Source organism: Podarcis muralis, chromosome 14 (assembly GCF_964188315.1).
Source record: "Podarcis muralis chromosome 14, rPodMur119.hap1.1, whole genome shotgun sequence".
Lineage (NCBI taxonomy): Eukaryota > Metazoa > Chordata > Lepidosauria > Squamata > Lacertidae > Podarcis > Podarcis muralis.
Window position 1 is genome coordinate 29591077 of NC_135668.1, and position 26950 is coordinate 29618026.

The 26950-nt window shown below is 42.8% G+C and overlaps 1 protein-coding gene and 1 long non-coding RNA gene across 9 annotated transcripts; one reads left to right on the forward strand and one right to left on the reverse strand.

Annotated features, from left to right (window-relative positions):
• The first annotated feature begins 3 nt into the window (after window positions 1–3).
• LOC114583916 (uncharacterized) lies at window positions 4–18246 on the forward strand. 2 transcript variants are annotated; one of them, XR_013390708.1, is made up of 4 exons: window positions 4–736; window positions 1080–7957; window positions 13665–17313; window positions 17420–18246. It is a non-coding gene; the product is annotated as an uncharacterized LOC114583916 (long non-coding RNA). The 2 variants fall into 2 exon arrangements; XR_013390709.1 differs by lacking the exon at window positions 17420–18246 and having other exon boundaries at window positions 61–736; window positions 1080–1313; window positions 4753–7957; window positions 13665–15266.
• Window positions 6221–24693, reverse strand: GOLM2 (golgi membrane protein 2). 7 transcript variants are annotated; one of them, XR_003703609.2, is made up of 12 exons: window positions 24542–24693; window positions 23231–23603; window positions 19804–19858; window positions 18367–18469; window positions 17195–17285; window positions 16311–16458; window positions 15917–15997; window positions 14989–15084; window positions 13608–13766; window positions 9860–10027; window positions 7725–7918; window positions 6221–7054 (listed from the first exon to the last, which is right to left on the reverse strand). XR_003703609.2 is itself a non-coding variant. In XM_028705247.2 (11 exons), exons 2-11 carry the CDS (start codon window positions 23555–23557, stop codon window positions 7848–7850), a joined length of 1296 nt encoding a protein of 431 aa, XP_028561080.1. In that variant the 5' UTR covers window positions 23558–23603; window positions 24542–24693; the 3' UTR covers window positions 6221–7847. The 7 variants fall into 7 exon arrangements, 5 of the variants coding, with proteins under 5 accessions (XP_028561080.1, XP_028561077.1, XP_028561079.1 ...); XR_003703610.2 differs by adding an exon at window positions 8871–8929 and having other exon boundaries at window positions 6221–7918; XM_028705247.2 differs by having other exon boundaries at window positions 6221–7918; window positions 16311–16455.
• Window positions 24694–26950: the final 2257 nt, after the last annotated feature.

Here is a 26950-nt window from a genome sequence, read left to right on the forward strand (position 1 = left end):
GACGCAGTTACTGCGCAGGCGCACTCCGCACGCGCACGCCAGGCTAGTCCCGCGGGCGGGAGGAGCGGTTCCTGAGGGGAATCGGTTCTCCGGCTGTGAGAGGAAGAGGGAAAAGGGAGGAGAGCAGCCGGCTGAGGAGAAGGGGAAGAAAGCGCCCTCAGGCAGCTCGCGCTGGTGGGGTCCTGCGTCTCCCAGAGAATTGCATTTTGGTCGACGCCGCCGCCACGGCACTCTGCACATGCTCGGGCGAACTTCCTCCACTCGCACAAGCCTCGCCTCAAGGGAGGAAACGGCTGCTTTTGCTGTCTGTGGGAGGCCGCCCAGCGCCGATGGACTGGCGAGCGAGAGGCAGCAGGACCCCGCCGGCCGGGGAAGGCAGCCGGCGCCAGGATAGGGACCGCAAAGGCACGCCCGAACCCTGAACACACTCTGGACCCGCGGGCCACAGCTACCGTAGGGGCTGGTCGCCCCTTCGGAGGCGCTCCGAAATGACTGAAGGGGGCGGCGGGGAGGATTTTCCTTTTTTTTCCCGGACTTGCTGAAGCAGTTTCTTCGTGTGTGCGTGTTTAAATTTTCCCGCCCGTCGGAGAACGAGGAATGATTGCGTTGATTTCGAAGACGAGCAGCCACAGAAAAGATCAGCAGGAAACAGGTCCCTCGGCAGCAAGATCCTGTTCGCTGCCTAGGGCGTTTGGACAAGGCGGCATAGAGCAAATCCAACAGGTGCTGTTGGCAGGTAAGGCTGTTGTTTTTCCAGCAGCACAACTTCATAGGTACTGCAGCTCCAAGGCAAGGAAATGTTTAAAAGAGAGAAGGGCCCACAAAAATATTTGATGTAATTTTGCATAACGGTTGCAGAAGTCACAATCCCTGCAACTAATTAATTTTATGTCACCTTTAAAATGTATAATCTGCCTTAGAGGCTACATATCTAGTTATATTTACGTGACTGCTAATCCTGTTACATTTGGTAATACTTAACGCCTTGAATATTTTCCCCCCATGCATGGAAAGGTAACTAAGTGATATCCATAAACAAGATGGTTAAGTGGACTTTCCTGTGTTTCACCTTCCCAAAGGATGCTGCTTCTGGCTCTGCCACCTAGCGGATTGAGATGGACTTGTATACCACTGAATCAAAGCGCTGACCTCACAGTGGCCTTCCTGAAACCTTTGAAGGGGTTTCTTCAGTTAGAACTGCCCAAAACAATGCATTCCTGGAGAAACAGGCCTTTTTGTTTTTCCAGGCACACATTTTGTTTGTCCTCCCTTATGAAGTGCAAAGGTATCCAGCACTGTGATTTCATCTTGAGGTGAGTCCTTTGTTACATCTCTAGCTGTATGTGTCTGCTCAGCAAGGTGCTATCTGTTTTCAAGGTAGCAGAGTTGCAAGGTCTCCAAGCTAACAGTGTCCAAATACATCTTGTGAAAGTCCATTCAGACTTTTGAGTCTAGTCCACAGAAAATCACCATCATGGTCAAAAACATGTGTATCAAGATTTTGACTGATTTTATCCCCAAAGCATAGTGTCAATTGCTCACTTGGTAATGAGCAGCCACCCATCCAACAAAATATCTGTTAGTTAAAACATCACCACAACAATATAATCAGGGGAAGAACTCTCTGGCTGATCTTTTATAGCTTTACCAGTCACATAATGACAGAAAGCATTCAGTTTACTGAATCCCTGCCTGCATTCCCTTACTCCAGTATCAGAATGCATTTTTTTTTATAATTCAATATTTGTATGGTGCTTAAGTTGGTTACTAGTTACCATTTCCTTACTTGCATGAAAGTTCAAAACACACGTCAAGCAGAAAACTTCTTTTAAAAAAGAGAACTAAAGTTTATCTGGCCCTGAACCTCAGAATAAACTTTTGTCTATCATGTATTGTATATCTCCATGAGTGACAGGCTATCGCCTCCAAGAGTCACAATAGTTTTCTCCATCAAAATTGCTGTTTGCTGAATACTACCAAGTGGGTGAAGACCTCCAATGGCAATAACAAAAAAATAATTTGGTCAGTGCACACCCCAAATCTTAAATTCCACACCTCCAGGTATGTGGAAAGGCATTTAACTATGCCCTGCCCAGTATAGCATTTGGGTGCAGCAAACTGTCAGAAGTGGCAGCTTGATGCCTATAAAAGCTCAAATGTGCTGGGCACCATCAATAGCAGAAAAAAGGAACTGGGGTTGTATGAGTGAGGAGGGCACTAGCACTTGAAAATGTCTGTGCCTAAGAAATGCATTGGGCTGAATGTGATTCAATGCTATCCAAATGATGGATGCATGGGTGTATGATTGGTGGTAGACCAAACGTTATTTTAGAGTGTGCACTCTTAGCTCCTTTTTTTGGACATATTTTGGCTCCCTAATCCAATTCAGTACCATTTCATAGAGGACACTATCCTGATGCTGTGGATGTGGTGGGCCAAAGTACATATTGTGGCTATTATTGGCATAGGGTTGCTGCATACAGCACTGCACTATGCCCAATAAGCATTGAATTAGGCATAATTAAATGCCTTTTATAAATACTTTATTGGAGGTGTGGCCTAAATCTTGTTTTTGGGGTATACATGCCCAGTTCCTTATTCTTTTCTATATACATTGGTGGTGGGTCACATTTGACCTTGCACTATGCTGAAGAGACATTGAGCTAGACATACAGTGGTACCTCAGGTTACATACGCTTCAGGTTACAGACTCCGTTAACCCAGAAATAGTGCTTCAGGTTAAGAACTTTGCTTCAGAATGAGAACAGAAATCGTGCTCTGGCGGCGTGGTGGCAGCAGGAGGCCCCATTAGCTAAAGTGGTGCTTCAGGTTAAGAACAGTTTCAGGTTAAGTACGGACCTCCGGAACAAATTAAGTACTTAACCTGTGGTACCACTGTACTTTTTCTAGACAACACTCCTCTTGATATATGGATGTACGATTTGGCGTAGGTCAAAGCTTATTATGGTGTATTTCCTTATCATTTATTGTCATTTGGGGTCACTGTGCATCTATACAAGGGTTGCACCAAGACAACAGTTTGAACTGGAGAACAATGATGTTATCAAAAGAGAGTCTATCAGTCATGATAAGGATAGACCAAAACTTTTAAGTTTTCTGCCTGAGCTGTTTCAAACTTCTGTGCAAATAAGGAACTGTGAACTATTAATCAACTTCTACATCATAATTCTTGTACAGTTGGCAGAGAGAGGGAGGCCGCACCTTTGAAGATAAGACCATCAAATTGAGCTTAAAGGCCTGGCAGATGTGAGAAGATTTGATGGGGGTGAGGGTGGCATTGCTGATTGCTGTGCCTGGAGGCTACTCTTTGGCACACTTCTCTGGGTTTGGGTTGTTCAGAAAAGCTGTTTGTGAGAGAAAACTGGTTATGTTTATAAACCGGGGTGTAGGGAAGCTGTCATGTTGGGATCTGCTTTGTGGTTTTTGGAAGAATGAGATTGAAGAAACCACCCAAGAAGCTGCTGCCCAGGCTTTCCACAAGCCTTATGCCTTGTTTCAACCGTAAAAGTGTAGAAGAGGGTGCTTATTAGAGCATCAATAGGCCTGGTCCATGGAGTTCATAACATGCATTCTGCTGTTCAATAAATTATATGTTTATGGGCCATTTGAAACAATATTTATTTATACAACAAACAGCTTATAAAATGCCCTTCAGCATAAAACTCCCATGGTATCCTCTACTTCAAACTTAAAATAAGTAAAATGATAAAAGCAGTAGGCCATAACCAGATGATAAAATCCAAATTTATAGTGGATTATGGGGCACAACTTCTGAATTGCCTAGAGCAACAATGTGTCCTGGCTTAGCACTCAAAACATTTCCACTGTGCATAAAAGAACCTAATCCAAAATTATGCAAAGCTTTCAAGTTGGATGGTGAGTTGCTTTCTGAGATTACCGTTTTAAAACATATCATTGCATAGGGCAATGCCATTGCTATTTATAAAGCAGACATTAAGAATTTGATTTGGTATGCTTATTACCAGATACTTTACGACAAAGCATTTTGCTCGCTGCAGAAAGCAAAATGCTTTTTTAATTCTTTATTCTAGCATATTAGGGCTGCAGGTTTCAAATCAAGATGTGGCTCTTAAGGCAAGCCACAGTTGGATTGGAAGCACCTCAAATGGTGCAGCATTATTTGTGTCAAGCTGGTACCTGTTTCCATGGCAATGGCATCACACATAAGTTGGTAGGTGTGTAAACCACTCATTTTGGAAAACAGCCCCAACACAAGCTTGCAGCTTTTAGATTGCTTGTTTGGAAGGAAATACAAGTGGATGCTTTCTAATATTTATTTTTCCACAAACCCTTCCCTCTTCAATCTCGCATGCATGGAATTGTGTACAGCAAGCATGTGCTGTTTAGATACTCAAATTGCACCACAGGCAGCAAACATGTTGCTTTAAGAAAAGGATGCCTACAGGACAGAGGCAGTTATGACAATTTAACACATCACCTTTTATGTACGTCCAGTGCAGATTCAAATTAGCAGTGTGAGGGTGGCTGTGTTCCTGCCCATTAATTTACAGACCAAGAAGCATGTATAGGAGAAGAGTTAGATTTGTGCTTACCTTGTACAAGTTCAGTTGCATTGCTGTAGCAAGACTGTCAGTTTGGTCCATGTCTGCTTTATATGATCTCCCTCCCCCCGTCCCAATAGTTAGCAATTGCTGAAGAAAGCTCAGTTTCCTGGAACAACATGCAGTTTCTCTACTTCTTCCCTGACAGGCTGCTTTACACAATTGTTGCCTGGCAACTGCCAGCAAGGGAAGACTACTTTTGTCAGAGCCTGAGCAACATATAGCTGTATAGCCCCCTTGCCTTGCCTCAAAAGGAGCTGTTTCCTGGCAACTGCCACCTGCTAGCAAGGGAAGACTGCTTCCAACATGGGCTGAGTAAGACCTAGCTGTTCAGCCCCACCTTTGCCTAAAAATACTTTGGAAGGAACTGCTGCTTGCTCAGACACCAGAGAAGGACAAGGGCTGAATAATCTGTTTCACACAAGTACCGTGCCATCCTGTCTAGATTACAGTGTGACTTTAATTTTGAGAATTTTTTAATAAACTGCTTTAAGAGGTGCTCAGGACTGTAAACTGGAAAGCAAGTACTCTAAATAAATGTTAAGACTGCATGTCTACAAGCTGAAGCACAGTTTAGCAAGAAGAGTAGATTTTTGGAGCAAATATTGCTGTTGTGCTACCCAGGACTGAATCATGGGTTTGACATAGAATGATGTTCAAACCTGGGCTTGGGGTTTCTCTTACTCCAGAAAAACCAATAGCCCAGGTTCAGAAATAATGCTAAACCAAACAATGGCTTAGCCCCAGATAGCATGCCAATGGTAGCAGCAGATGGACCACAGGAGGACCACAGTGCCTTTAGTCTCAATGCACTTGCACAAGTGTGCATTTTGCTGTATGATAATTTTCCTACACCTAAGCACTTTGCATAGTGAAATTCTTTGTGTGAAGCAGCATTACTTGGGATTCATTGCAATCAAACCGAACCGCAGAACTGATGTTCTTTAAACATGAGACTACCAAATAATGTGTTAATTGGTATGGGTCTTAAAGCTGAAATCAATCTCTGTTCAGATACAGATTTTTGTCTGTCTGCCAGCCTCAATTCCCCCTTTTCAGGAACCAGCACACATACCAACCTTCCCAAACCTGGTGCTCTCCAGCTGTTCTGGACTACAACTTTCAGCCTCTGGCTGACTAGAGCTGATAGAAATTGAAATCCAAACCTTCTAGAGGTATCATGTTCGGGAAGGCAGTCTCTTATGCCAAAAGGTCAGAAGAAGAGTTTGGATTTGATATCCCGCCTTTCACTCCCTTTAAGGAGTCTCAAAGCGGCTAACATTCTCCTTTTCCCTTCCTTCCCCACAACAAACACTCTGTGAGGTGAGTGGGGCTGAGAGACTTCAAAGAAGTGTGACTGGCCCAAGGTCACCCAGCAGCTGCATGTGGAGGAGCGGAGACGCGAACCCGGTTCCCCAGATTACGAGCTCTTAACTACTACACCACACTGGCTCTCACTACACCACAGAAGCATGACTTATGCCTTGAGTGCATCATAAAAATTGACCCATGGACAGCTTGTGAGGCTGACCAGGTTAATAGAATGGAGAGCAGCACATCCCTGGAACGCACTGCCCTCCTTCACTGGATGGTTGAAAGGACACAAAGACAAGCACTAAAACTGCATTAAGTTTTATTAGAACCTATTAAATTTTGGATTTCAACAGCAAAATCCTAATAAAATTACACCTAATTTAGGGCAGACACATTTTGGTCAATTCACAAAGTACAACACTGAAGACTTATGGAGAAAGAGGTGTTAGGAATGGTGGCAGGGAGAGGGAGAGAGAAACTACCTCTAAGGCAGGTTCAGCCTTGTAAGTTTTAAAGCTTGAAAATAAAACTAAGACGAACAGTCACCACTCACGTGTCCAGGTTTGTGTGCTTGAGAAGTGCCCAAGCACAAACTTCAATATTTGTTGTCAGAAATAAACACTGTTCTAACGGAAGTCTTAAACAGATCTCTCCTTTTTATTCAATACAAATTGTTAATTAAATTACTGCAAATTAACTTTAACTTACCAAAGAGACCAATAACCTGAGTACAGCAGAAATCATGAAGTACAATCAACCCTGTCATAGGACCTAAATTCTTTATTCACAGTAGCCCTTGTTGATAACTAGGGTTAATAACTTGTTGCTCAGGATATAGATGGGCATAACCATTTCTGTGAACTTCAGAAAGTGCTTAAACATCAAAACAAACAAACAAAAAAAAAAAAGTAAGACCTCTTACACAAAAACACAGTACAAAACTGCAAGAACATAGAACATGCCCAGCGTTTTGAGTAATCCATACTACAGCACTGAAGTTGAAACAAACTGAGCATGACTCCAATTCTGAAACACATCAGAGGTTCAGACAGGAATGAATGAAGAAACTGATGAGATTGCACTTTTAGCCACTCTCCATTACATTCGGCTATTATTGCATAAGATTGAAATCACTGCTGTAAAAACAAAGGCAAATAAAATATTTATAGCTTTTATGTGTTGGAAATACTGGTTGTAGGTTTTGCAGATTTAAACTCTGGTAATTATCCTATAAAATTACTACACTGTTGCTGCATTTTTACTATGGATAACTTTAGTCACTCTCCTAGAGTTAACAATATTGTCTTGTATAGAATTAATGTAGTATGTATCACATAGACCTTCCTTAGTTATAGTAAGGAAAGTTCTTTCATAAAACACAAACACATTTTCAGTCAACTTTCTCAAAATGAAATGTAGTCTCTAAAATGCAAGTCACAACAGTAAGAGAAATGAATAATTTGCTTGCATGGGTTAAATACATTGTGGTATCAAAGAGTGTCCCATCTGTACAGTTATTCCTGCAATGAAGTAATTCATATATAAGATACAAACTGTACAAAGTTCTCCAGTTTACAAAGTGGCTTAGTTTCAGAAACATGTTGACCTAAGTTATTTTGCAATGTTAGCTATTATTTCAAAGGTTACAGGTAAGGAACAGTCTTACTGCCCAGTCCAATAAAGAGCCAGGTGCACTCAACTTTGCGTAGTTTCAGGTTATTAAGCATCTCCTAAAAGAACAAACCATCTCTGGTTCTGTTCATTTGCGAAATAAGTACAACTATATACATATACACAGCATTTTACCTTTTCCTTCCACTGTTAACTCTTTGCTGTCATTCTTTTCAGTGTCTCTTACAGTAAATACTGAAAAATCAGTTGCGATTTTTTCCCTCTTGCAGAATCCCTCAGATAAAGGTAATTTGGAATTTAAAGTACATCGTTGAAGTGTGGTTTTCCGTAGTCTGCAAGCTCCATTTGAAGCTCTCTCTCCTCATCATCTGGAATCAAAGGAGGCAAACCAACATTAAGTTTTTAAAGTAAGTTCTCTGAAACCCACAGGACCATGTGTTGAGAAACGATTCACTGCCTTTCCATATAAATTATGGGTGTGTGAAGTGTGCATATCCAGAATTTTTGTATGCAAGATGCTTTACTAAGAGAAACAATTACTTAGCATCCTTTGTTCTAGAGGTCTGCATTTCTGTAAACTTTCTGCTTTGAACCACTGTTTTCCTTCCTATTTGCTCTTTCCCATCCCATCTGTATCATTTTATACATAACACAATCCCAAGGAGGATTCACCAACCTGCAGGTTACCCACCCCTTTGGCTTAGTAGGATGAGTAAGTTATTTAGCTGTACTGATTCTGAACTGGTGTTCTCCATACCCCTCTAGACTTTTACAGCATACTAGAATTAATTGAACAGTAGCTTTACCTTAAGACATTTTACACATGCACACCCAGTCTGAAACCCTGCTGCTAGGCACACAAAAGCAGAGTCCATCCAACCAGAAGTAACCCTCCCACAATCAACTGCTGTGGACAAATGCTGTTCATAGGTACAAGAGGCATAAAAAGAGCTGCAATATAATCTGCACACAAATATAGTGTTTTGAAGGATAGCACCTAGTTTGATTTAAACTTCATTATCACCCAATACTTACATGAGGGGATTCAGACGGGAATGTATTTAGAGACTACTAATAGCATTTTCTCTTATGGTCTCCCAACAGATTAATCTCACATACAATTATGCTTACAATGTGACTGTAAGTTAATAGAAGTTGTTCTGTCAATTAATGTGTGCTGGACCTACCAACTTCCCTGATAGGAAAAAAGCATATTTTTAAAGAAATGCCAGCAGCACTTCATTCCAAACTAAACAAAAACACTCTCTTAAAATTCTATGGTACTTGCAGGCAGGCCAATTTAAAAGAATTTCAACTGACCTAGAAGATTAGAACACCAGTGTCAAGAATGAAGCTTTGGAAAATGATAACATCTTATCCTGGGAAGATGCAAAATAAATTTGTATTTCACATTTCATAATTTAATGAGAGGATGTCTCCACAAGAGCCCTTGAAATGAATGGGAAAACTGCTGTATTCCGGGGAGGGCAGGGTAAAGAGAGAAAAGGGGTTTAGTTAACATGAATACCAGTTTGGGCCCTAATGTGATTTGGAAAACTGAACTGTGGAAGCTATTTCTTACTGATTTCTAGAGTCTTCTGCAGTACAAAAAAAAATTACTATGTGCTACTTTGTTCTTCAAGTTGGTAGAGGCAGTTTAGGGTTTGGAAGCGATACCACACCACACACACAAGCAATGGAAGCAAACAGGTAAAAGAGGGTGATAGACCAAGGCATATGCCAAGTGCAAGATGAGAGCATGCATGAGAACACCTTAGGTATTGGAAGCAACAGAAATGCGCCATGGAGGTCCACCGATTATGTATATTAGTAAGGCATAAGAACATTCCAGATAGCTATAGTTAATCACAACAGTGATGGCTACAGATTCAGCTTTGGGCCTATGCCAGATCCGCATGCTTTCCTAATAGCTAGATGCACAAATTAATTCCAGGACAGCCACCGTGTTAGTCCTTGGCAATGAGGAGGAAAACGCAGCAGCACCTTCAAGAATGGTTTTATCATGCCCTGCATAGGCAAGAACCAGCTTCACCACAGTACCCTTGACTCCCTCTGGTACAAATTCAAGACTACTGGAAAAAACCATATTTACTACCAATTAGAAATTGCTTCAAGTTCTAGAGTTCTTTCACAAGCTGAACTGCTAGAAGATGACACAGTCAAAATTCAGCTGTCTGTTCACAGCGGGACCTTTCTAAGCAGCTAAATAGTGGAACTCTACACCACTGCAGCATGGTTCTCAAGTGAGGGAATCACATGAATGGGATGGAGACAAGGCCCAAGCTCACCTTGGACGTCTTCTTCACCACCATCACCATCCTCTTCCTCATTGTAGGCCAGCTCAGCCTGCTTGTCTGCCTCATACTCACCCACGTTCCCATCATCCCCATTATAATCCGCCAGTTTAGAGCCATGTTGCGGATCAACAGGGGACTCATTCTCATCAAAGAACCGGCCTGTGAAGTAGGCAAAGGATTTATAGTCAGAGGCCAGGATGAAGGGGAGGGGGAGAGAAGGGGAGAGAAAAAAGCGGAATAAAGAGAAGCAGGAAGGAATCTGAACTCAGAAAAGTGTTTAAAAGTGTTTGGTTGCAAATAATCCTTGCAGCACTATAAATTGAGAAAAATATTCAGCAGTTCAAGGCCTTGCTTGTTTGTTTTTAAAAAACAAATCCTTCTGCCTGGAACTTCAGAGCACCAAATTTTATGACCTTTCATTATAATCTCTAGCCCCTTAAAATCTCCAGTGTTTTATATCTAAGACACAAAACACTTGCCTCAAAAGAAGGCAACTGCCTTTTTGGAATAAGTGAGCATCTTGAAACTTTACCAAAAGATTTTGGTTGCTTTGACAAGATCTGAACTTTATAATTGTTGGTATACAATAGCCTTTAATGTAACTATTTTCTAATCTGAATTTTTCAAAGCTTTAGAAACTTTTTGAAAAATGGAAAAGTAGTTCTACAAAGTGAAATATAGATTAAACCAAAGAAAAGAATACATCTCACACTATACGCATGAGCAAAAAGTAAGATTCAGCAGAGGAAGTGTCAGCTCTGGGCAAAGGTCTGAGCACAACACAAAAGTTTATCTTTCAGCAATGTAGGATTCTGCAAAAGAAGGCTACTGACATTTCCAGAAGATGAAAACTTGCATAGGCCTGTGGTGTTTTCCAATAACAATATTTACAAACTGAACACTTGAGCTAAACAGCTAAGATAAACACACACACACTTGAGTGTCGGAAATACGGACTACAGCAGAGAGTTGACAATAAGCTGCAAGCAAATAAAGTTCGCTTAAATCTTCCATATGAAATGAACAGTAAGTGGCAAGTAAAGACTTCAACGATTGAGAGTTCTCCAGTTACACTGTCACGCTTCATCTGTTTTCTATATCTTGAAAAATTACAGCTAAGCACGACTGAAGCAAACAATTAGAAGCTTCATAAAATGAAAATAATTTACAACTTATTTCCTAAATGCCTGTCCAACGTTGCAGATCTGAAAAAAATGAAGGCCCAAGAGTTCATTTCCACAGCCAGCTAAACTATGAAGCAATTTTAAAAGTATTTTGAGAAATTTTAAATGCTTCCTTGTCAGATAATCTGCTCAGAGCCAGATGTGCCAACAGGTGCACTGAGGAATTCATGCTCACATAAAACATGTTTGTACTTGGGGGTACAAAGTGGAGAATCTTTGGCCCGCCAGGCCTCTGAGTCTGGCCCAAGATTACAAAGTGCTATGTTTGGATTGGAGAGGAGTGATCTCTTATCTCTACTCATAGCATTAAGCATCACAATGCTAAGATCAGTGATAAGCACCTGCTTGCTCTTGGAAAGGCAGCAGGCAGAAGCTCATCTCTTAAGAGTTATGGGACTATAACACTAGAGTTGGAGATGACCCTGTGACTTGAACTCTGAATCACTGGGTGTCATTTGACATGACCCACCTGCCAAAATGACCGGCAGATGGAGGGAACAGATCAGGATCTGGTCTTCAAAGTGGATCTGGTTCCTCAGCCCTGGCTTGGCCTATGACAATATCCCTAGCATTTGTTGTGGTTATTTTAAAGTTCTCTCAAAAATTCTTCAGTTACCATTCAGCCACACAGGAGAACTCTGAAGTTCCCATGTCTAAAAGTTAAAATCACTTTTTATTGTTATTGTTTTTAATAGTTAAATTGCTTAGAAATATTTTATAGGAAGCATTTAATAAATTGAAATCAATACAGTGGAAAGTTCCTGGAATCGCTTGAATTATTTGCATCTGTCTAAAGAGATTATAAACCCAAGGCTGTTTTCAAACACAACAATCTTGCTAAGTTGCATAGGCGGGCATTACTTTGAGACCCTTACAAAGCAATACAGTTTCACATTCTATGTCCATACAGGGGTGTGGTTTGGGGGGGGGGGAATACCCATACCAAATATGGTGGGAGAAACCGGACAGCCGTAACTGCAATCTTCAACAAATAGAATCTGAGCAACGAAAACTATATATTGAAATATTATATATTCAACTGGCCCAAAATACAGCAGTCAGGTAAAAAAACAAGAGCAGCTTATCAGGAGCATGCTACTCTCTTGCTGAAACAGCTCCACTAGGTTTTAATTTATTTCTAAGATCATTTCAAAGAGCTAGTGATGATACTCTTGTGTGTCCCATTAACTCTAACCGTACATTTGACTCTAGCCATACAGGACCTTCTTCATTAGTTGCCCCATTGGTTCATGAGGGAGCCTACCTTGCACTATCTTCAATGGCGTTCTGCAGCAAGGCAAAGATGAGTCAATTCAGTTTGTCATTTCAACTATGCTGTGGGAGTTTGGGGCACCATTCCCCCTATTCTTGAAGTTTTATGGAACATTCTGGATCCTTATGTAAGCAAAATGGCACCATCCACATACAAGAGTGAGGGGAAACCCAAAGGCTTGTAGAAGGACAAAAAAACATCACTGAAAAACCCTCAGGAAGGGAGGAAAAAATAGAAAGCCCTGGAGGCGGACATGACGCATGCCATGCGACAACATTTTTGTTGCAGATCTCACTTGTAACAGTAATTTTAAGACTGGCTAGTCTACTTGGTAATCTTTGTAATCTTTCACGCTGTTACAGAAGTGGCTCTGTAATATTGGCTATCGTTTTCCAACTTGGGCTTTAAGGCAGGATACAGAAGTTTTAAAATAAACATGTCAAGGCAAACTGACCATGCTTCACTTAAAGCTACAGAAGATACTCATGAAAAGTTCCACTTTTCTGCATCACAAGACCAGAGCTCAGCTATTTTTAATTTCCAGGAGGTATATTAAAGCAAACCCTCAATGATGCAAGCAATTCCTAGCTTGAGAAAAAGAGTTAGAATATAGCTTGCAATGCATGGATTTATCAGTTTCTGGGCCATTCAAAATTGTTAAGCACTATGAAAAGAAAGGGATCCATGAGTTTATTAAACTGTTTAACAGTGCAATCTTATACCCGCCCAAAGAGAAGTATATGCTTCACTACCTGTAACAGGATTTGCAGCCTAAGAAAGTCTATTTCTAGGTTTAACACAATGAAATAATTGAAGTTAGATGTTGTCATAATATGGCGAAAATGAACCTTAAACCCTCAAGAAAAATTGCAAAAAAGAGTAGGCAACACTTTTGGAACTAAACAACACTTTAAGCACACTAAGTTCCTATTTATAACAAGCCACAAGAATTCAAGGAAAGAAAGTTTGGAATCAAGCTTGATTCTGAAAGTTGTGCCTATCTAAAGCTGTTCATATTCACAGTGTCTCACAATGGAAATGTGACCTATTGTCTCTTGATCAAACACATCCTCAAAATTACCAGAGTGCTCAGACTGAGTGAAAGTGAGAATGGTAGTGAAGAGGGCACAGCTAAAGCTCCCCACCCCCACAAGATCTGGTGTTATTAACATTACCTGAATATTAACTCATCTAGAAAATCCACACTTTGGTTTTACTGTGTTGCTTCAATTATGAGTGAGGGTCTGAGTCAGAATTATGAGCAAGGGTCTGATTAACTTACTTTGCTTCATTCTTTGGAAGTCACTGATTCTGTCCTTTTTTAAATGTTCTTTTTCAGCTTTCTGATTATCTAGGACGTGATCAGGAATCAAATGCTGAAGAGGATTTGGTGGGATCTGCTTTATGATGTCAGCATTTCCATCCTGGTTACTGTTTACACCTGGAAGCGCACAAAAACAATTAAAACACGTTGACTATTTGCACTGTTCAGGCACAAGGAAAAGCAGCTTATGAATTAAGTCCTTTTTGAAGGGCAAGGGATCCCCTGGTGTTTTTGTTTTTTTGTGTTTTTTAAACCTCATGACAGATTTTTCTCCAAACATTGCTGACACCTGTGCTTTCATTTTCTCAGTAGTCAAGGCAGAGAATGGGGAAGAAGGAGTGTCATCCATTATCAGCTATTGATACTTCTGTCACACTTCTTTTAAAAGCTCAAGAGGAATGCTGCAAATACATCATTGGAAGCATCAGGCTTTCTCCATGCCTGGACGTTACTTTCTTACCAAGTCTAGTGACCACTTGTGTCACTCAAACCACTTTGTCCATTCTTTAATTTAATGCATGGTGTGGGGACAGCAGTGGTTTCCAACCTTTTTTTGGCCATGCCCCACCTAAGTATCTCTAAAATCCTGACACACCCCACCCCCTGGGACATATAATTCTTATTATTCAAAACGTGAACTCCTATTCAAGTGGAGGAAGCCTAAAAGGCCATTCACTGTTAATAACCCATTCTTGAATTGCCCCCCCCCATAAAAATCAAATTGCCCCCACCCCACATTGGGAACAAACTGGATTAACTTCAGCCCTTTTACAAGTTAAATTAACCTTGTCAGTATTTGCTTCTCACTTCCACTCTCTGGTGATTATCGCCTCTCTGTTCCCTGGGATTGCTCACTTTACAAATAAAAGCTGCCCACATGTACACCTTCACGCCTCTAATTCCTAAATAATGTCTGCTTTGTAATGTCTTTGCTAAACCTGAGAAACAGAGAAGGAAGGTGGTGGTTTTAAACACTCCTAAAGAAGTTTTAGATCACATTCACCTTGGCTCTGCATAAAGACTAAAGGAGAGGCCAGACTGAGAACAACTTTTTTTCTCTTAAGACCATTTATTTCAACAAGTCTGCTGTATGTATAACTTAAAGGTAAAGGGACCCCTGACCATTAGGTCCAGTCGCAGACGACTCTGGGGTTGCGGCGCTCATCTCGCTTTATTGGCCGAGGGAGCCGGCGGTCCTCCCCGTTGACTCTTAGCAGGCTGGGGAAGAACTGGTGACCTCATTCCGCCATAAGAGAGTGAGGGATAACCTGCTTTAGAATGCCCTTCACTGAAGGAGAATATTTACTCCTGTTTTAAAGATACACCAGGGACTTCTTACCTTGAGCCAGGTTTGGAGCATGGGGCTTTTCTGTTGGAAGATTTCCATTGGGTTGAGGTTCATTCTGAGAAGCTGAAACAAGTGGCTTCTTCAAAGCTAAACAAACAAAACCACACTATGACTCCCTGATCTACTAATACCAATGGCACATCCTAAGGCAACCACTGAGCGCACTGTTCAAAAAGAGAACTGATATGTTCTGTTGGAAGCCGCCCAGAGTGGCTGGGGAAACCCAGCCACACGGGCGGGGTATAAATAATAAAATTATTGTTATTGTTGTTGTTGTTTTGTTGTTGTTATGTTCTGCAAAGGGCTGATTTCTGACAAGTGAACCAAGATTGGTACAAATGCAGTTGTTGGCAGTAGCTCTTCTCTATTTTCAAGATAAGCCATACAGAAGCAGGGGCTTTCCTGCAAGGGCCAGAATCCAGTATACTATAACAAAAGTTTGCGTTCTCACCAGTTTGAAATGTTTTGTCAGGACAGCATTTGCTAGTGTTCACATGCTGAGAAGAGTTAAGTGCAATTTTGCGGGGTTGCAAAAAAAGAAGACGAAAGTTCCCCCTCCCTATTTATACTTCTTATTGATGAGAAAGAATCAGTGGCAACTAATTCTGCCAGTTTATACTAAGAATCAAGATTCTGGTGCAGCATCTGTCTTTTTATTTCACATCTGATAACTGCTTTAGCCAATAGCACTTCACCCCTCTTCAGGCAAGTCCTCTTGTAAACTACCTTGGTCATCTTTGGCAACAAACTGAAATCTGACACTAGCTAGCCCTTTCTCTGGAGTTGAAATCAGTAACCCATCTAAAAAAAACCACAAACTGCTGAGGGAGGAAATGGGTATTTCAGAATTATCAAAAATAATAGATTTTAGATTACTTAGAAATAGTAGTAGTAGTAAAATATATATAGCTTTGCTAACCAGTGAGTGTATCTTCAGCTTTAGCAGCATCGTTCTCTTCTATCCCAGGCATGCCTGCATCATCTCCTGGTTTTATTTTCTCTGTCAAGACAAGAAGAAATTTCTCTCCTTACTGCTGCTTACTTTTAAGTTCTAAGTGGATTCACAATTGTTACAGGGACTGGACTAGAGGTAGTAGATCATAGTTGCTGAACAGAAAGCAATACATCTCCCTCAGTGAGCTAGCTGCAAAGGCAGGCAACTTTCTCCAAGACTTCATTGCTGGCCAATGTTAAAAATGGCACCAGATCTGTGCCTCAAGACTGAGGAGTTCCTAGCCAGCCAGGTACTCTGCATTCTCCCAAGACACCTAAGAGGTACATAGCGATGTGACCCACAATTGTACTAGACAGACCTTTGCCATCTGAGATATTGTTGATGGAAGGTGTTTCATTCCTAATTACATTCTTTTCATCCAATTGTTGCGTTGTCTTCAATATTGTTGGATTATTGCTCAGGTTGCTCTCAATATCCTTACTGGACTGGCTTCTGTGTGCAGCCTGCTGCAAAAATGTAAAGAACCAACTATGAAACACAGTTGTTCACATTTGAATTAGACATCCTGTGTGCCTGTCACTCCATTAGGATGATTCAGTCTGTTGTCAATGGAAATTCACTTCTACTTCTATCTCAACCAAGTTTTGTTCTTTTCTCATAACAAAGTCTAACATCAAATTTATGGATAGAACTGATCTATGCCAGATGGGCAGCGTATAAATGATAAATTTTATTATTATCATGATTGTTATCATCATCATTATCATCATGGCAACAGGGGTGCTGGCAACCCATCCTAGAATCATGCAGCGAGCAGTGAAGGGTAGGATGCAAAGCAAACCTCTATCCATTCCCAAGTGGAGTGAAAGCTGGTTAGATCAGGCATAGGGAAACTCGGCCCTACAACTCCCATGATCCCTAGCTAACAGGTCAGGGATGATGGGAACTGTAGTACCAAAACATCTGGAGGGCTGAGGGCCTATGCCTGGGTTAGAGCCTGACCCTTCTCTTAATGAGTAAGTAGAGAGGAAATTACCAAAGGAAAATGGTATTTCAAACCATTCTCAAGTGTCCATAAAAAATGATAGGAACATATGAAGATACCTTCTTGGACATTCCCAGCACTACCTGGAGATGCTGGGGATTAAACCTGGGACCTCCTGCATCCAAGGAAGATGCTCTTTCTACCCCTCAACTATGGCCCTTCACAGACTTAAGCAACTGAGCATTTAGATGATGTACCTTTTGGTCTTGTGTTACTTGGTCCTCTAACTTTCTCATATTTTCTTCATGCTGCATCCTCAGTTCTTTGATCTGATGTCCACACTGAAAACTGGCAGAACAGATAATGTACAACACAGGTAACAAATTTTATAACCTTTTCCCAAGATTGACACATGTTTTATATGCTCTCCGCCGAAGTACTATTTGTTTCTGGAACAAAACAGTATCTCTTTTCCTTGCAAGGCACTGAATGTATGAATCCATCTAGCATAGCAAAAGTCATCAACACCAGCTGGTAGTGTTTCCCTAAAGTCCGAGGCAAGAGGGATATTTCCCAAGATCATAGAATCCTGGAGTTGATGACAGAAGTCCACAGATCCTTTTAAGTGATGATGCCAGGGACTGAAGCTCATATCTTCTACATACAAAGCAGATCCTCTACCACAATATTATGGATGCTCTTTGCAAAGGAAAGAGTTCCAGCTTCTACTAAGACTTAAGTTCTAAATGAAGGTGACTCTCCTTATGGACACATGAACGGCAATAAAATTGCTAGCACATTTGCAAAGTTAAGCAGGGACTGGTATGGTTTCAAGATTCCTGCATTGCAGGGGGTTGAACTAGATGACCCTTGGGGGGGGTCCTTTCCAACTATGATTCTATGAATAAGTGCCACAAGAATTGAATTCTCCTGTCAGACCTTTCCCTATCATTGTGTTTGCTTATTCCTTGCCTGAGTCAGGAGATGGAACATGGAATTGGCTCTCCCTCCATTCCACATAACATAGCAAACTGTGAAGCACCCTCCACTGTGTTGACTGGTGGTGCTGTAGGATAATCAATACATTTTTGGTGCAGAGATTGCCATCCCTCAGGAATTCTACCTTGGATACCTTGATTAACGGGTTCTGAGCACCATTTCTTTTGCTTCTTTTAGCAAGCAAGTCAAAATCATGAAGTTTCACTAGTCTCCTTTTCAGTGAGGGCAGAAAGGGCACTACCCTACCACAGCTGTCCTAAAATATGCTTTTCTTCTAATTCCTTCTGCATATAGCTAATAAACGACGCTGATGTCAAAAGCAGGACTCCACTTTGAAAGTTCATGGCACAGCTAAGCTGGAAAGACTGCAGAACTCTGAATTATTAGAATACATTGGCATCAGTTCAGATTTATATAGTACTATGCTCACCTTTCATACTCCAACCTTTTCAGAAGTTGTGTATTGTTGTTCCTATATTCATGAAGCTGGTCCTCTTGACGAATAAATTCTTGACGCAACTCTGCGAGTTGTTCTAAGGCAAAGTGTAAAAGTCCAGATGGTTAGAAAAATAATGCCTTCATAACTTAAATGCAACTTTCCCCCACAAGTTGGGAAATTGTTATTTTTTCGACTGCTAAAATAGAATATTCTGTATACGCTAATGTCTTGGACAAGTGATACGAAACCTAAAATATAACTGTTTAGGAACCTCATTACAAAATAGAAGAAAGCTTGTGTGTGTGTGTGTGTGTGAAAGAGGTGTTACTTTTCTTTCTGGAGTCTCCGCGGCATAATACGGTCTCAGTGATGCCACATTCGATTTTTAGTATGTAATGCTTGTATTTTAGTAAAGCAGACTCTTACAGCTACTACATCTTGCAAACTATAATGTTAGAGCCCAAGGAGCCACAGCACTTATTTATTGACACCCTGCCCATCATTCAAACTTAGAGGAGTGTACATATTTCTTTCCCCTCCCCCTTTATCTTCACAACACTTTAATGTAGATTAGGGTCCAAGATCACCCAATCAACTTCATGGATGTATGGGGATTTAACTTGGGTCTGCATGTGCATCTATCTTTGTAAAGCATTGCCATGTACTCTCCGGCACCCTTTATATATGAACAAATATCAGTGTTGGAAAGGGTATGGCATAATGTTATTTATTTCACATGACTTCCATTCTGTGAGAACATGACTTTGTAACTTCACCTGACAAAGCCGTGTAAGAAGATTACCAGCGGTAATGAACCATATTAGAGACCATACTACAGTGGTGTGTTGTTGCATAAACAAAGCAATTCTTTGACTTATAGCAATGTAAGATCTCCACCAGAGGACTTTAAATTATTTTAATGTTATAGCACTTAGCTGTACAACAGATAGAAATCACTGCCTATGCTATAACTTCAACTTTCCCTTTAAAAACCAAAACACTGCTGCATATCGAAGGTCTATGAGACATTTGAGGGCACATTTGCAGAATTTGTAACAAAACAGAACTCATGCTCTCATCTTTGAGGCAGGAACAGAAAAGGGATAACGGCAAGCGAGGCAATGGCCCTTCTGTGCCAGATAAACAAACACAGCATGATATTTTTTAAAGAAAGGCTCTAGCTCATGTCAAGAGGAAGAGTATTAGGAAAACTTGACAGTTGCAAAGTTTTAAGCTTTGCTTACCAATACAAGTAAAATAAACCTGCTAAATTAGATCTCTAGGGCACCAGAAACTTTTCCAATTCACAATTCTCCAAATAATCCACATCACCAGTTGCTACTTTGCTACCAGTATACTTTCTTTATACTGCTCTCAGAATTAGTAGGTTTAACTGCTGCATGCTTCTCCTTTCTTTTGACTCCTTACCCTTTAAGCGATGTATGTCTGCCATTTGGTATGATATGTTGTTCTGAAGCTTAATCTGAAAAGGAGGAAATATATATTGTGCAAATTAGTGGTCATATTATGACTATACAGTTAATATCAAAATGATCATGGTAAACAAGACTTTGATGAAACACTGAGCTTATTAAATAGCCTAAAGTTTCAACAAAGGCTTCCCAAAATCTATTTTCTTTTTCATTCAAGATATTGCACACAATCCATTTACACTTCAAGACAACAAGAAGCAACATTTTTTACTTTGACCCCAGTAGCCATTCAAATTCGGGGGGGGGGGGGAATGATTGTTTTAAAAATACCACTTCAATGTTTCCTTAGAATGCAGATTAATCAATGAATTTTTTTATTCATTTATATTCTGCCCCACTTTCACAGATCTCTGGAAAGGTAACAATAATATTGCATAAAACCAAACATAAACAACAACAACAAACTGTAGAAACAGCAGTTGAAATATTTGCCAATGTGAGTGGCACTATTGCACTGAAGGCTGCATTTTCAACCAAGCATCTAAAAGGCAGCAGTGAAGGTAGCAACCAAATTCTGGGGCATCCCTTCCTACAAACAGATACCACAACAGAAAAGGACTACCCCACATCCCAGTGAAGTGCACAGAAGCTAGTGGTGGGATGCTAAGGAGCCCCCTGCCCCAGCCAATCTCCCACACAATGACAGAGACAGACTCCCTCAAGATTTTAAGTACCAAGGCATATCGGGGTTTTATACATCATCTGAAAAACCTTGGATTTGACTTGTAAATGTACTGGCAGCCACTGCAGAAAGTTCCTTAAGAACCCGAGTAACAACCACTCTGGCTGGTGGACCCACTCAAACAATGGAAAACTATATTTTGCACAAGCTGCAGTTCCCAAGTACTATAGTATTCAAAGGTAGCTCCACATACTGTAATGACTACTGCATTACAGTAGTCCAGACGAAGTTATCAGAACACAGATCATTGTGGCTAAACTAACCCTGTCCAGGAACAGCCAAAGGTGAGCAAAGCCACTGCACAATACTGAGAATACTTTTGTCTCCAGTAAGAGATATGTATCCAGAGGTACCCCTTAAGAATCTGTACCTACTCCTTCAAGTGAATTGAACCCCACCAAGAATAGGTTGTTCTCCTAATTCAGAATGGTCCAATGTGTGGCACAAGAGCCACCCCTTAGCAATATTTTATGCCCCACAACTGTTTTCATGCTGCCTTCCCAAAGCCCAGGCAGAGGCGCTAGGCTTTGGAAAGGAGGTGTGAAGGCTCTGGGCAGGTTCCTAGAGTCCTCCCACCTTCTTCTCAAATCCTTGTGAGAACTTTCCCAGCTTTGGGAAGGCAATGTGAGGGGTGCAGGGGGCATCAGATTTTGGGCATGCACCCCACCCCACCCGCACAGTGTGCGGCCAGCAGGTTCCATGTTGAAGTACTCTTGCAGCCCACTTGGTATGAAAAGTTAGACTTCCCTGTGCTAATTCATGAACTCAGAAACCACCAAGCCACAGCATTGTCATCTTATCCGAAGTCACTTTTAATTTATTCTCCCTCATCCAGCCTATTACAGTGGCCAGACATTGGTTGAGAATCTGCATGGCTAGTAGCATTGTGGGCAGAATGGAACCCTGAGGGACTCCACAGATCAACTGCCATGGGGTCCAACAGAAGTCTCCCAAGGCTACCTTTCGCTCCTGAAGAGAGGAGAGGAACCACTGCACTCCCAACCCAAAGAGCCAGTCCTCTGTGCTCAACCGTTTCAAAAGGTGCTGCACATCCAAAAGGATCACAGAGACACACTTCTCCTGTCACTCTTGCAGGAAGTCACACATCATTCTGGACCCAAAAAGGTCATGATAATCAGCCTCCCCACCTAGAGTGCCTGCACATTAGTTGCTATGTCAATATGATTTAACAATTACATCAGGGATGTCCAACTACCAAGAGACTGAGATCTATTCACAGTATTAAAAAAAACACCTGGCAATGATCTACCCATTGTCATTGATGGATGGACCAGAGTTGTTGAGCTTTTTTTTGGGGGGGTGAGATCGACCTGGGGGGGTGGCGATCAACCTGAGACACCCTGTGCTCTACCAGTACGCCGTGATCTTCCTGTTTGATATGCCTGCCTTACATTAATTAGGCTGCAATGTTAATCCCAGGACTACTACTTCTGACTTTCGATACCATTTGTACCTGGAGGTCAGATATTAATGTACTACCCAGGCATTCACATTGGGAATATGGCCTTGATTGATAAAGCATTTTGCTGCCACATAATTATTCCTGTGTGATCACACAATGAAAGTGTTGGCAGCTGGAACAATGAAGTGCTCTGACACATCCTGGGAATAGGGAATAATCTATGAAAACCAAGGCTTTAGACAAATTGGCTCCTTACTCCCAGCCACGATTTACTCCTCCACAAAAAGAACATTTTTTTGCAGGACTGCCTGTACATCTCAGCCTTCAAAATTTTGTTACATGAAAAGTTATGGGTATCTGGGATGCCACATTTATCATAGCAAACTAATTCTGTAAATGTTAATGCATTTTGCAAACCTTCCTTTGAAAACCTAGAATCTGAGAATCTCTTAAAACATTAAAAGATTAATGTAAGCACCATCTTTTCTCTCCCTTGATGGGTGCCTTGTCCTCTCAAGAGTGTTTTCTTGTGTAAATACAGCTAATGGGACTCCAGTCTTAAGAGATTCAACACAACAAAACAACTAGCTGTCAGACTTCTGTGATATAAACAAGCATTTGTAGGCTAGTTTCCTTCATGAGATGCATTCAGCAGTCTGACCAAGTGGGCTTAAATGTGTTCCGTCTTTAAAATGCCATAATATTCCTTCTGAATAATGGGGGATGGGTGAAGAGAGGAGGTCCCAAACTATTATGTAAAAAAGAAAGGAATGCCCACAAGCAGAAGGAAGTAAACTTGTCACAACAACAACAAAGCAACTTCCTTGATTTCATTCCCCCTCCCTCTCTCTCCCAAAACAAAGCTCAGTTTGCTTAAAAGCACACCCATACATACCCCTTCTCTTCTGAAATAAGATGAGGAGGGGAATCTATCTAGGAACAGAAAGCAAAGCTGAAAACTAAAAACATGCCTCATAAACAGGGGGGGGAAAGGGAGCGGCAGAGGGAGAGATGGGGGTGGGTGGGCAGAAACCACATGAAAGCTTTTTATATAGGCAAAAGGTACCAGCATATCAAAAGGCTTCATGGGAGTAGCTCGGAAAGGGAAAGCTAGAAGTTCAATGGTTGATAACAGCTGCCCTTGCACTCACAAAAGGCAGCTGGTGACCAGTTAGTTTCGGACATGCTGTTTGGAATATTCAGTACTAGACAGCATAAAATAGACACAAGCAACCATCATATGCAATGACACCTCACCCTGCTCTCTTCACACTTCCTTATCTGGCCTTCCCTGGCTTGCAGTTGGTTGCTCAGCTGACTGTGCTCAGCTTCCTTCTGCTCCAGCTGTTTCTTGTGCAGCTCCCCCTGGAGCAAGAGCTCAGAGTTCCTCTTCTCCAAGCGCCCCCTGGCAACATCACTGCGCTTGGCCTGGCCCTGCAACTCTGCCACCTCCTCCTGCAGGACCGTTTGGCGGGATGAGGTAGTCCAGTAATTGAAGGCAAGGACGGCAATGACTAGCAGCAAGGCAACAAAGAGGAACGAAGGGAGACGGCCCCCCCTCCGGTTGGCCCCAAACCCCACCATGGGGGAGGCTGGGGAGGGGGGCGCTTCAGCTTCTCACTGCACCTACCTGGAAAGAAAGTTCCCAAGTCAGCACAAGTAGAGAAAGACAACAAAAACCCCACTGACTTTTCAGAAACAAAATATAAGAAATAGGAATATACAGAATCATTGACTGGGATGTGTTCAGCTTCCATTGCATGTATATAAATAGAAACAAGTTTGTTTTTTTCTTCTGTATGCCAGGGTTATGGGAGCAGGTTAAAATAAAGTTTAGACTGATGCAGGACTACAACTCCCATCCCTAGATAACAGATGGTCAGGGATGATGGGAACTGTAGTTCCAAAACATGTGGAGGGCCGAGTTTGGCAACCACTGGACTAGAGAAAGCCAAATCCAAGTCAATAAAGGCAACGTAGAAACCGTCACAGAAACCAAAAGTGGGGCCAGACGATGGACCCTCTCCCACTTTTCAGGGCAGGAGGGGAAGAGGGGGAAAGCCCGTATAGCACCCAGGTCCTAGCTCAGTCTAAATCATGCTCTGCATCTGCAAAGCCGAACCCTGCGCCCACCTTTGGTGCGGGAAGATAGGTAGGGGAGGGGATCGTAGAGGGGAGGGGGCTGGTTCAGCGCTGCGTGCAAGAGCTTCCCCCGAATTGTCTCCGTTGCTGTGTTGGCCGCATCTCTCCCCGCCTCCCCTCTACATTTTAACCCCTCCCCAGTTGAGTCCTCTTGGCCGCGGGTGGGGGAGGTGCTATTAGCCAACGTCGCCCACCCCCCACCGCACCCCGTTTCCCCAGCTCCCAGGCCCGCCGTGCAAAGAACAGCAGCTGCAGCTGCCCAGGCTTCTCTCGCTCGGGCCGCCTCTGCAGGAGCGCGAGAGAGGCCGAGCGAGGAGCCCCGCGAGGTCGCGTCCCCGCCGGGAGGGGAGAAGGAGGGGCTGATGCGGGAGGAAGAGGCCCATCCCACTACCCGGGGGGTGGGGGTGGCGGGAGGCGCCGCTCTACCTCCTCTGCTCCCCCGGCCACCGCGCCACGCGCGCCTCCGCCTCTCCTGGCCTTTCCCCCCTCGCCTTCCAACCGTCTTCGCCTTCCGATGCAGCGGCGCCGCCGCCACTTCCGTATTCGCGTTCCTGTCGCCGTGGAGCCGCTTCTCGCGAGAACGGCGGAAGCAGCGCAGGTTTTTCCCCTCCCTCCCCGTTCCCGCTCCAGGTCTCGCGAGGCTTCCGTCTTGCCCGACGGAGAGAGCGAGAGCCGTCTCTGAGGAGATGAAGCGGCAGAGTGGCCGGGCGCGGATAGAAAAATGATCCGGCCTCGGCTTTGCCGGGTGGGATTCGGCTGCTGGCGGGAGGCCTCTCAGGCAAGGGGCGGCCGAGGAAGGGCGCCCCTCACACCAGACGCGCCGCCGCCTCAATGAGGTGCCCACACGGGTAGGGGAGGCCCCGATGGTTAAGCCCGGTCTGCATTGGTGCTGCCGCCTGTTCGTCCGGCGGCCCAGAGTACCGCCACGGCGGAGCCCCGAGGCCTGTCTGGAAGCTGCTTCCCACAGCGCCGCGAGGTGGGGGACGGGGAACTGCCAGCGGCGGCGGCGGGACTTGGGTTCCCCTCCCTTCCGCAAACCCATTTTGTTCCTGGGACGGTGTCCTTCTTGGTTGCTTTGAGTTTCTTAACTGAGCGGGGAAGAGTCAGTTGAGGGGTGCGGGGCGGGGGAATGAAGGACTGTGTGGAGGAGCCTGGGGCGGGCTTTGTCCGGCTACAGAGGAGCCTCGCTGCTGATCATGGGGCAAAGAGAGGTGGCGGGAGTCGGTGGCACTGCAGTCCCCGGTTCAGAAATGGAGCTGCCGTCCCTATCCAGATGCGCCAGGTGCCTGCCAGCCAGTTACTTAAAAAGGAAGAGAGATGTCCTAGTTTAAAATTAGGGCATGAAAGACCAGAATTTCAAAAATAAAAATCCTCAGTCGCTTGCCTTTTCTCTAGCATTGCGCACTCATTGCTGCTGCTTTTTTAAAATAACAAAAAAAAAATATTAAAGATTTTCCTCGTTTACAAAAGCACATGTATTGTCTCTTTCTTCAGGTTGTGTTTTCTACAGATCAGATTTGCCCTGAGATATTGGTGTTTGTTATATGCAGCATAGGATTGGGAAGAAAAGGGGGGGCAAAAGAGAGGAAGGGGTGCTAAAGTTTATTTTCTTTTACTTAGTGTATGCATGGGGTTTTTGTGTCAACTCTCACTTGGGTAGGTTCTCTTTCTATACGTTTCCTTGGTGGTGAGACAGGTTGGGGTGGCCTTGGATGTGGTTGATTTTCTTTCTTTGGCTGCAGTTGGATTTGTTTGTGTGAATGTGAGGGGGTTGTTGGGTTAAGTTAACCATATTGAATTGTTCTAGTTACAAGTAGGTAGCCGTGTTGGTCTGCTGTAGTTGAAATAAAATAAAAAAATTCCTTCCAGTAGCACCTTAGAGACCAACTAAGTTTGTTATTTGGTATGTGAAGAAGTGTGCATGCACACGAAAGCTCATACCAATAACAAACTTAGTTGGTTTCTAAGGTGCTACTGAAAGGAATTTTCATATTGAATTGTGTGATGTCGGTGGGTTCATGTTGTTTTTGCTGATATGGATTTAAAGGGAGTTACTGGTGCTTGTTTTTAAAACCTTTTCAGGCTTGCCTGAAAAGATGTATATAAATACCTTACATAAAAATCTAAAACCATTTTTGCCTAAAGATGTCAGTGTATAGCTGTGTATTCACAGTCATTTGTGCTGAAGCCAGTGGCACATAAAACATGGGATTTCTTTGGCTGTTGAAACCTGATTAATCATAGGTGGCATTGTGAATACATTTCCTCTTTCCCAGGAATGGCTATAGATCAGCAGTAGAACCTCTACTTTCCATGCAATGCTCCAGATTCAGTCTCTGGGTAGGACTGGAAATGTCTCCTGCCTGAAATCCTGGAGAGTTGCTGCCAGTCAGAGTAGATGAGGTAGATCAGGGGTAGGCAACCTAAGGCCCAGGGGCTGGATGCGGTCCAATCGCCTTCTCAATCCGGCTCGCGGATGGTCCGGAAATCGGTGTGTTTTTACATGAGTAGAATGTGTGCTTTTATTTAAAATTCACCTCTGGGATATTTGAGGGGCCTGCCTGGTGTTTTTACATACCGTATTTTTCGCTCTATAAGATGCACAGACCATAAGACGCACCTAGTTTTTGGAGGAGGAAAACAAGAAAAAATAATATTCTGAATCTCAGAAACCAGAATTGCTGTTCTGGCTTCTGGGATAGCTGCGCAGCCTGTATTCGCTCCGTAAGACACACATACATTTCCGCTTACTTTTTGGGAGGGAAAAAGTGAGTCTTATAGAGCAAAAAATACGGTAAGTAGAATGTGTGCTTTTATTTAGAATGCCTCTCTGGG

Coding starts and splice junctions, on each gene's coding strand:
- GOLM2 (XM_028705244.2), bottom strand. CDS start 23,557: ATGGTGGGGTTTGGGGCCAACCGGAGGGGGGGCCGTCTCCCTTCGTTC. Junction 17,286..18,366: donor AAAAGGTTGGAGTATGAAAG/GTGAGCATAGTA, acceptor CTGTTCTGCCAG/TTTTCAGTGTGGACATCAGA. Junction 16,459..17,194: donor AAGTAACACAAGACCAAAAG/GTACATCATCTA, acceptor ACATTTTTGCAG/CAGGCTGCACACAGAAGCCA.